This window comes from Tinamus guttatus, unplaced genomic scaffold, assembly GCF_059628265.1.
Source record: "Tinamus guttatus ecotype Peru unplaced genomic scaffold, ASM5962826v1 Tinamus_guttatus_pri_ptg000439l, whole genome shotgun sequence".
Classification (NCBI taxonomy): Eukaryota; Metazoa; Chordata; class Aves; order Tinamiformes; family Tinamidae; genus Tinamus; species Tinamus guttatus.
The window spans coordinates 470,581-479,948 of NW_028288973.1; the positions used below are offsets into that span (position 1 = coordinate 470,581).

Genomic DNA, 9,368 nt, shown 5'->3' on the forward strand with positions numbered 1-9,368 from the left:
CTCCCCACCCCGCAGCCCCGGGTAGACCTGGCCGCCCCGCTGCGCAGGGTGAGGGCGGGAAACCGAGCGAGCGGCCGTTCGTTCGGACGGAGAGAGGCGGGGGCGGCCGTTCGTTCGGGCGGGAATGGCGGGGAGCGGCCGTTCGGGCGGGCGGAAAGCGGCGGGGGCGGCCGTTCGTCCAGGCGGGAATGGGGGGAGCGGCCGTTCGGACGCACGGGAACGGGGGGAGCGGCCGTTGGGGCGGGCGGGCTCCCGCGGGGGGGGGGGGGGGCGGGGCGAGCCGGTCCCCGCCCCGCCGCGCGCGCGCCGGGGAAAACGTTGCGCAGGTTCTAAAGCGGGGCGGGGGGGTGCGGCCGCGAGTGAGGGGGCGTGTGCGGGGAGTGCGGGCGGGCAACGGCCGCCAACGGCCGGTAACGGCCCTCAGTGCGCGACTGCTGCCCCCGCAGCCCTCGTTCCTTCGCGGCTTCCCTGCCTGCCTCCCGCCGCGTCCCTCGGAGCGGGGCCGGAGGCGGCGGGCGCCCGCATGGAGCTGTCGGCCATCGGCGAGCAGGTGTTCGCCGTGGAGAGCATCCGCAAGAAGCGCGTGCGGAAGGTGCGGCGCGGGCGGGCGGGACGCGCGCGGCACCCGCGGGCCGCGGGCGGGGGGCGTGGTGGGCGCTCCCGCGTCCTCCCTCCTCCCCAACTAACGGTGCTCTCTGCTGTCCTCGCTGTGACCGTGATTTTTTGTTGTTGTTGTTTATTTGGCCCGGGTGCTGTGCCCTGCTGCGGCAGGCAGCGAGGGGGAGGCGTGGGGCAGATGTGACACCTGCTGGGGTCCAGAGCGGGGACAAGGGCAGCCTGGGGATTGGAGGGCAGGGAGATGGTGTGGGCAACTGTGACTCTTGCTTTGATTGTAATTTTGTGTGGGGTGGTTGAGTGGGTGCTTTTTTGGGGGGGCTCTGAACAGCCTGAGGTCTTTCATTATTGGGATTTTCCATTTCTCCAAAAAAAAATCAGTGCTGGCGGTGGCAAGCTGCAAACACCCCATCTGGGGATGGTTCTGAAAGACTTGGCTGTGAGCTCAGTGACTCAGTTTCCCCAGCTGTAAAAATGCTGCCTGACTGCACAGGGTGTTAGGAGGATTAACCCCTGCGCACAGGGTGTGCAGAGATCCTCTGGTGCAAAGTTCCTTATAGGGAAGTACTTTCAAACATTTGGAAGCTGAACCCCCTCCTTCAGGAAAATGAAACTAGTTGCCTGGTTCCTAATGTGCTTGAGAGCTTTGGTTTCTGTGCCATTGCTTAAAGGTTTTCACATCTGCAACAGCAGCCTCCTGGAGGTGGTCCTGCATGCGTGCAGGCCCTTCCTGTGCTTTGGGCAGCGCTTAACAAGTCTCCCTGCATAATAATAAAATCTTTACTAGTTGTGCATGTTCCTCTGGGGCCCTCAGACACAGTTTCCAATTGCTACTTTTTTTTTTATCGTACTTATAGACTGAATAAATAAATGGATAACTGTGATGTTCAGTTGTGAATTGCTGTTCATTTGGGTAGAAAGATTGGGTGACTGAGATGGATGGAGCTGTGCATGAAGCAACTGGAAGGGAACATGCCAAAGAGATGCTTCATAGGTTCTGAAATCTTGCATTTTTTTCTCTCTGCTTAAACAGATTCCTCTTCCACTTGTTCCCAGTACCCCCCCTCCTGCTCACATTTATCCTGCTGACTTTTTGTAGAATTCCCTGTAGACACAGGAGTGGTTGCAGTGCCTCTCCAGAGGATCCGGGGTTCTGCGGGCCAGCTCCTGCAAAGCTGTGATCCCAGGGTGACACTAGGGTTATTTAAAAGTGCTTAAACTATGTGCCTGTCTTCTGGGGAAAAAAACCTATAGCCAGTCTAGTCAAATGAGGAAGTAGCTTTGTTTTGAAAATACAGTGATAGGAAATGAGCTTTCAAGTCGTAGAGTTTAGTCTTGCTGATTGGCTGCATCCCTTGCTGTAGCCCATATTTGGTTACCGAGTTCACCTGTTTTCTTTTTTCTTTTTTTTTTTTCTCCACCCTTAGGGTAAAGTAGAGTATCTGGTGAAGTGGAAAGGATGGCCCCCAAAGTAAGTTGTGATTTATTTCTTTGCTTTAATAATTGGTAATAGTATCTCTGCAGCTTAGCATCCCATTCTTCATGGCTAACATTTTGTGCCTCGTTTCAAGAATTGTAAACAAAAAAAACAGAGCCACAACCCAAAACTCTGTTCTTGTTTCCAAACTGGCAGCTGAGGGATACAGATCCTGTGCCAGTCTGTTCTGGCTGTTTATTTTTTGCCACTGCTGAAATATTCCATTAAGACATTTCCTAGATGTGAATCCACACAAATTCAGCATGAGATTTAGAGAAAACATTGATTCTTCTAAACATAGAATAGTGCTTGCTTTTCTGAATCGGACGTGAAAGAACCTCACTTTATTTTTAGGGCTATGTGCAGCCCTGATGCTATATCCTTTCTGCTGTTTGTGAAAGGAGAAGTGACATGTTTCAAACTTATTAAATGTAATTAAACCCCAGTGGGTCTTAGTCTCTTGAAAATGACCATTGCACCTCCAGTTTCTTGTCTGAAACCTCCTGTTGTTTTGAGTGCCTTTTTTGCTTTAGTGGCCATGTCAAAAGAAAAACCAAAGTTTTTGTAGCATTGCTGAGCCTTCTTTACTGCTACTTCTCTTCCCTATTAAAATGCAGCTGCTTCTGAAGAGAAGACGTTCCTCTGTGACTAAGCTATTTGTAAAATGCTTTGAGCACAAAAGGATGAGATAACTGTAGAATATTATTACTGTGTTAGCTAGTGAGTTAGTAGAACCCTCATGGATTGACCAGGAGGCTGGACCTGTTCTTGCCTTTCTATTTGTAACTGTGTGTGTCTGCATGTACACTGTGCTTGGGTATAGCTAAATTTCATGTGCAGTTGCACAGGATGATGCTAAGCAATGGGGTCTGGTTTTACTAGTTCAAAGACCAGCAAAGCCGTGGGCCTGATTGTTCCTGGTGTTGGAGCACCTGGAATGTATGTCCGCGTGCCCAGCCCTCGACTGCGAGCGGCTCCCCTTCTCTGATGTTGGCGGGAGAGAGGGGCTTTGTTCCTGCCTATAAATACTCGTGCAGTATCAGCTGTTGGCCAGTTTTTGGCCCACGTCAGCCTCCTAAGTGGCTATGCCTAATTTAATCTCTGTTAATGGAGAAACGAAACTGGGAAACAGAGTCTGTGAGGCACCATCCCTTGTTGCTGCCTTTCCTTGCCCTATACCTTGGGACTCTGGGGGAACCAGAATCTCTGTGCAGGCAATGAAAACCACAACCTTCAGCCAAGGGGTACAAGAGGGATGTCGCAGGCCATTCTTTTGAGGCTGTGACGTTTTCCAAGCGCCTCCCTTCTTTCCCCCAGCCTCCAAATACTGGATGTGAAGAGCATTGTGTGTGGGTTTTTTTTTTTTTTTTTAACTGCTAATTCAGTAGTTTGAGCTGCTTAAACTCAAAACGCTTTCAGCCTGCAAGCTGCTTTCATCTTGCCAGTGGCCTCTGGTCCTTGTTTCTAAACATACACGAGCCTGCAATGGCACACAGCACCACGAGCTGCTTGCATCCTTGTTTCCAACGTGTTCCTTTTCCCATGTTGTATTTTGCTATTCCCCTCCCCAACCTTGTCGCATTGCTCTCTGTAATCTCTGTACCTGTTACCTCATGATTCCAGCTGGGGGTTTCACTGAGCGGTCTGAGGCTAGGACAGAAATTTGCTGCTTTCTCATGTGATATTTTCCCCATTTAAAAAAAAAAAAAAAAAAAGCCCGATAATGCCCCATCCCTCAGATTGCTGGACTGTACTGCTCCAGCCAGCGAATGGAGGAGTTACAACCCAGTTCCAGCTACAAGCTTGTTTACAACTTGTGTTGGAGTTCAGAGGGGAGGGGGAAGAGGAGGAGTAGGAGGAGGGGGAAGGAAGATCATATGATCTATGTTTTCCGAAGTGCCTGCTCTCTGCAGCTCTGCTGCAGCTTGGGCTTTGTGCACTCTGTGTGTGTGTGTACATCTATATATATATATATATATATATATATATAAAATCTGCGTGTGCGTACAGCAAAGTGAGCCATATTTTTTTTTATATGCAGTGTTTTGCCACTGCAGCGAAGCCAGGGACAGGGCTGCAGAGAAAAAGGCAACACCCACCAGGTTGTTTTTGTTGTTATAGGTTTTTTGTTTGTTTGTTTTTGATGTTTTTAATAGCAAATCCCCCTTCTCCTGCCCATGAATAGCAAGCTGGCATTTCCCCCCTCCCTTTCCCAAGTATTCTTATTTTTCTTGCATTTGAAGAATGAGTGCCAAAAGCCCTGCAGCTGGGAGAAAACCTTCCTCCGTTCAAACAGCATCTTGCCTTTGACAGCTCGCAGTCAGATGGCTGCAGTAGGCTCAGGTAGCGACGGAGGGATCAGCTGGCTGGGAAGACAGGTCTGTTCTTAACCCTCTGATGTACAGTGCACCGTGGGATAGTTGAATTTTGTGGGATTTCCCCCCCCCCCCTCCCATTTTGTGAAAGAATTGTACCATAGTTTCTAGCACCTTATCACCCCAAAATGCAAACCTCCCAGGCTGCTTTTGCCCTGTTTGAAGGCATTAATAAAACACCACTGCAAACGGGTCCCTCCAGCTCCTGTACAGAAATCCTGCTGACCTCTCCTAGACAGAAATCTCTCACAGGGGGAGTGAAGCAGGAGGACGAGGAGGAGCTGGAGAGTTGCCATTAACTTGCCTCAGGGCCCAGGTCTAAACATGTTTAGTTGGAAGGCATCAGTGGAGAAAAATTAAACTCTTCTTAAATGAATGCTTTCAGCTCCAGTGATTAGAGGTAATTAATAATGCAGGTGAGGAAGCATACTTACTCTTGGGGAGCTCTGAATTAAGAGAGACCTATTTTTCCAGAAAGTTGTATCAGACCAAGTCCCAGTGTTTCACACGTCTTCCTGGATGCGCGGGAGTGCTGCAAATGAGACCTATTTAGGCATCTGCTTAAAAGCAGTTGGTGAATTTTTGCACAGGCTTTGTGCACAGTGAGGAAGGGGCCCTGTGGAGGAAAGCCTGCCCTGCTTGCTTACAAAGAGCTGCTTGATGCTTGGCCCTGCCTGTTTTGGGAAGGGGAGGTGGTTTCTGGCAGGAAGCTTTTGGGGAGGGAATGGCTGAGATTCCTCAGGGCTCTAGCAATGTTGTGGCAGGCCCCAGTGACCCTTGTAAAGGCAGTTTCCAGGGCCTCAGCAGCCTTGGTAGCAGGCCTGCAGAGCGAATGTTTCATTAAAGTCTTGTTTACTTTATCTTCCTTGTGTTTTTCTTTAGATACAGCACATGGGAGCCAGAGGATCATATCTTGGACCCCCGCCTGGTAGTGGCTTATGAAGAAAAGTAAGGGGGCATGTTGTCTCTCCTGGACACAGCAAAGGGGATGGTGTCTTTGTTCGGAAGCCTGCATGAAGTGCCCCTCTTGTCCCTACTCCCATCAAGGATGAGATGTATAGGAACAAGCCCAGCTTGTTCTTCGTACCTTGCTCTTGGCCAAGGCAGACAAGATGGAGTTAAAGCAGCCGTGACTGGCACTGCTCAGGGAATGAGACTAAGCACAAACAACATTTAGCCAAAGAGCAATTGGTCACAGGTTTTAATCAGGGCCAAGACTGGGCTGGATTGATGTAGAAGTGATAAGTCTCTCTAACCTATCCTTGAGTCAGAAAAATTCCGTTATTGCAAGACTTTTGCTCCCACAAGAAACACTTCTGGGATGCTTTCCAAGCCTATGCTGTTAAGTTTTAACGGAAGAAATAAGGGAACTGTGCTACAGAAAGTAGAAGCCCTTAACTGGCTTTGTGCTGTGGTATGGGGTACTGGGTTTGATATCTATTCCTTCTTTGCAGAGAAGAGCGAGACCGTGCTTCAGGGTACAGGAAAAGAGGTCCCAAACCAAAGCGCCTCCTTCTGCAGGTAGCCTCTTGCTCTTCTACTGAGTATTTTAACTCATTTTCTGCTCTGCTGCTGCCCTGCTTCTAGGGAAGCAGGAACTGTCCATTTGGTGTTGCATGGACAAACTTTGAAGTGACAAGCTAGCATGACAACTTAAAGTCAGTGGTTTGGCAGAGTGGTTTCAACCTGCTAGCTGGACAGCCAGCTAATCTAGTTTTAAAGGAAGAAGAAGGCGGGGGAAAAAAAGTTATTGCTCTGCAGAATAGGATCTTACTAATCTGGGGCTTGAGGTGGTTTCAGGTTACTTGGGTCTCATGTTCTTTAAAACTGAATTAAGCTTGGACAGTTCAGCATGTTAAAGGTAGTAGCTGGAAGGAAGTGAAGTTCCAGCATGCTTTGACTGTTGCAGTACAAAGCAGCTGATTCCAGGAAGCTCATGTTAGGAAGAGCTTAGATGAAGAGGTGAGAGGGGCAGTGTTGTGGAAGTAGTACATGTTATGCTAGGTCACTTAGATGCTCAGGGACTGAGCTACAAATACAGGCTGTTTCCTGGCTCCCAAATGGGACTGACTGTATTATCCAGCTCCCATTTTGATCCTTGCTGCATTCCTGTCTTGGCAGCGGCTCTATGGCATGGACTTGAGGAGCGCACACAAGGGAAAGGAGAAGCTCTGTTTCTCTCTTGCACGGAGGTTTGGAGGAGGAGACAGCAGCCTGCCAGGGTCCAAGCCAGGACAGGCAGAGTTCTCGGAGAAGACTGGGGGAGCAGTCCTGCCATTCTCTCTCAGAAAGCAGCGCAAAAACCAGAAGTACCTGCGGCTGTCGAGGAAGAAGTTCCCGCGCATGACGAGCCTGGAGGGTCGCAACTGCAGGCATGACTTCTTCCTGAACGATGCCGTGGGTCTGGAAGCCAGGCAAAGTGCCGAGGACTGGGAGGCCACGCAGCACGCCAGCAAGGAAGGTAAGGCTGGGCGCCACAGGCTGTGGAGTGCTGGCCGTGGGAAGGCTGCTGCGTGTGCTTCCTCCCTGCTTGCTGCATCCTGGGGCTGCGGTTTAGGTCACGTCTTCAGAGCAGCTCGAGCTGGTTGCCACTGTGACCTCCTGCCTGCAAGGCTTTTTTTGTCTGGGTATACAGCGTAACTTAATTTCTCTGGTGGCATTGCATCCCTATAGTCTTGTATTGGTGACTCGCCTCCCGTTGCCTTCCTTCTGCCCCGTCTTCCCTTCTTCTCCACACCACACACCTTTCAAGTCCCTTGTCTGAAAACTATGTGAAGGGGGAATGAGCGTGGTGAAGCGGGGTGGTAACACCTGCCCGATGCCACTGCATAGGCAGCGTTGGTGTGGGCAGTGCCCAAGCACATCTGACGTTTAGGGCAAGGATGCCAGCATCTCATGCAGGAGGACTGTGGGTTGTGCACATCATGCTGACTTAGCAGGGAAACTCTGTGTTATTGGAGCTTCTGAGGGCATGGACTTGGAGAGCAGCAAACAGTTTGTGCTGCTTGTAGCAGCAAAGTTGCGTGCGTTTTTTCCTGGAAATGCTGGTCTCTCTAAATTACTTGGGGATCTAAAGGATAAATGGTGCTAGGGAAATGTGCAATTATTTTTGTTCTTCACTTGATGTGTGGCCTATGCCAAATTCCAGTAACTGTTACTGTGGGTGGATTCTTTCCAAGGTGAGAGTAGCCACTCCAGTACCTGAGACAGAAGCCAGGAAATACCATCTTGAGGCACACACATTTCTTGTCTGGGTTGGGGCAGGTAAAGTGGTAGGGAGTGGGAAGCATCTTCTTCCTTCACTCCATAAGTTTTTGTGACTCTTTCCAGGGATTGGGAGGAAAGGGGGATGTTGGGTGGAAGAGGGTCTGTTCAGTTACAAATTGTTCGTACAGTGAGAAAGTGGAGGGGTGTTTGTGTTTCTCCACTAGTAATTAGAGGTGGAAAGGTATGAAAAACAGAGAGCCACTTTTCCATGAAGCAACAGTGATGGGTTCTGGAGAGAATTATATCCTGGCTGTGTTGCAGATGCAGTACAGGGAAGATCCTCTGTTTTTGGACCTTTTTTTTGACTCCCAGAGGGGTGTTTGAGGAGAGTCCATAAGAACTTGGGCATTTGAGCAGGGCACAGCATTTCTAAGGGGTGAGCTCACAGCTGGGTGAACGTGTTGCTGACATGGAGGCGACGGGGAGCGGAAGCAGGGGAGACATGTCGGAACTGAACTGGTGTTACGGGTTCCTGCTGGCCTCTGTGTATGCTGCGACAAAGCTGGGGTACGTGGACGCACTTTCTACAATGCGCTCTTCCCTTCCCTTTATATCCTGCAGTGATTCTCTGAGAGAAGGGCTTGTCCGTGCTCTTTCTCGCCTTGTTGTATGTTCAGGCTCAATATAGGCTGATGTCACCTGCCATTCGCCAGGAAGGAGGCTCCTTTTCCATTGCTCCCTTCCTTGCCCTCCTTCCCCTGCCCTCCTCTCTCCCTCCTGCTAACGTGTTCTTCCCTGCCTCTCCGTGTGCAGCAGACATGGATGGCAGCCTCCCCTGGATCCCCACTGTGCCCCCCAGCGAAGTGACAGTGACAGACATCACGGCGAACTCCATTACCGTCACCTTCAGAGAAGCGCAAGTGGCTGAGGGCTTCTTCCGAGACCGCAGTGCACAGCTTTGATTCTCCATTTTCAGTGCTCCTCAAATCCAGTGCTTTTAGGGTGGGGCTAGGGAAGGGTTACTATATTCCTTAAGAAAACAAATCCAAAATGGCTCCTCTTAAAATGTTTACAGAGACCTTCATGGGTTTTTTTTTGCTTTTCTCCCTTTTTTTTTTTTTTTTCTTTTTTCCCTTCCTCGTTTCAGATACGCAAAAACCAAGAGCAGTGTAGTGGGTGTGTGTTTGTCATTGCTTTGGCCATTTGAAAAACTATCAGCCCCTTCCGCTGGCAAGGCCTTCCCTCCTAGACATGAAGGCAGCAAGCTGAACAATTCGCCTTTCATCCTGTTAAGTGGCAGCAGCTGCATTTGTGGGGAGAGGGCATGTGGAGGTGGAAAAGAGCTGGATCTGTAGCTTGCTGCCTTGTTCCGCAATTGATATACCTTGGATAAAGATACTTCTCTGTGCGTTGCTCTTCCCACCTTCCTCCTCCCTCTCTTCCTGCAGCAGCGAGGCGATGGATCCTACCTGTGTAGATAACACCAGCCTGTTAAGGCTTTCTCCCCAGTGCTGTTTTGCCTGCTGTCACACTTCAGAACCCTATTTGCCTGACTCTGGTAAGTAAGTCTTTACAGCACAAGTCCATGTAGAGTGCAGAGGGTTTCTCCCTTTTACTGTTGAGAAAGGGGGAGACCGAAATGCATCTCAAGTGTAGATTGGCGACACAGGTTGAATTTATCCTCATGAAAAGCT

General features: G+C 50.0%; 1 protein-coding gene across 2 annotated transcripts; it reads left to right on the forward strand.

Moving 5' to 3' along the window:
- Nucleotides 1–514: 514 nt before the first annotated feature.
- CBX7 (chromobox 7) lies at nucleotides 515–8,760 on the forward strand. Of its 2 annotated transcripts, none has more exons than XM_088531861.1 (6): nucleotides 515–592; nucleotides 2,043–2,086; nucleotides 5,350–5,415; nucleotides 5,922–5,988; nucleotides 6,589–6,928; nucleotides 8,488–8,760. In XM_088531861.1, the coding sequence occupies exons 1-6, from the start codon at nucleotides 524–526 to the stop codon at nucleotides 8,634–8,636; spliced, it is 735 nt and encodes a 244-aa protein (XP_088387987.1). In that variant the 5' UTR covers nucleotides 515–523; the 3' UTR covers nucleotides 8,637–8,760. The 2 variants fall into 2 exon arrangements, with proteins under 2 accessions (XP_088387987.1, XP_088387988.1); XM_088531862.1 differs by having other exon boundaries at nucleotides 8,491–8,760.
- The last annotated feature ends 608 nt before the right edge of the window (nucleotides 8,761–9,368 follow it).

Bases quoted from the DNA above. Each gene is read 5' to 3' on its own strand.
- CBX7 (XM_088531861.1), top strand. From the start codon at position 524: ATGGAGCTGTCGGCCATCGGCGAGCAGGTGTTCGCCGTGGAGAGCATC. The intron at 5,989-6,588 runs GTAGCCTCTTGC...CTGTCTTGGCAG, and splicing joins CAAAGCGCCTCCTTCTGCAG to CGGCTCTATGGCATGGACTT. The intron at 6,929-8,487 runs GTAAGGCTGGGC...CTCCGTGTGCAG, and splicing joins GCAGCACGCCAGCAAGGAAG to CAGACATGGATGGCAGCCTC.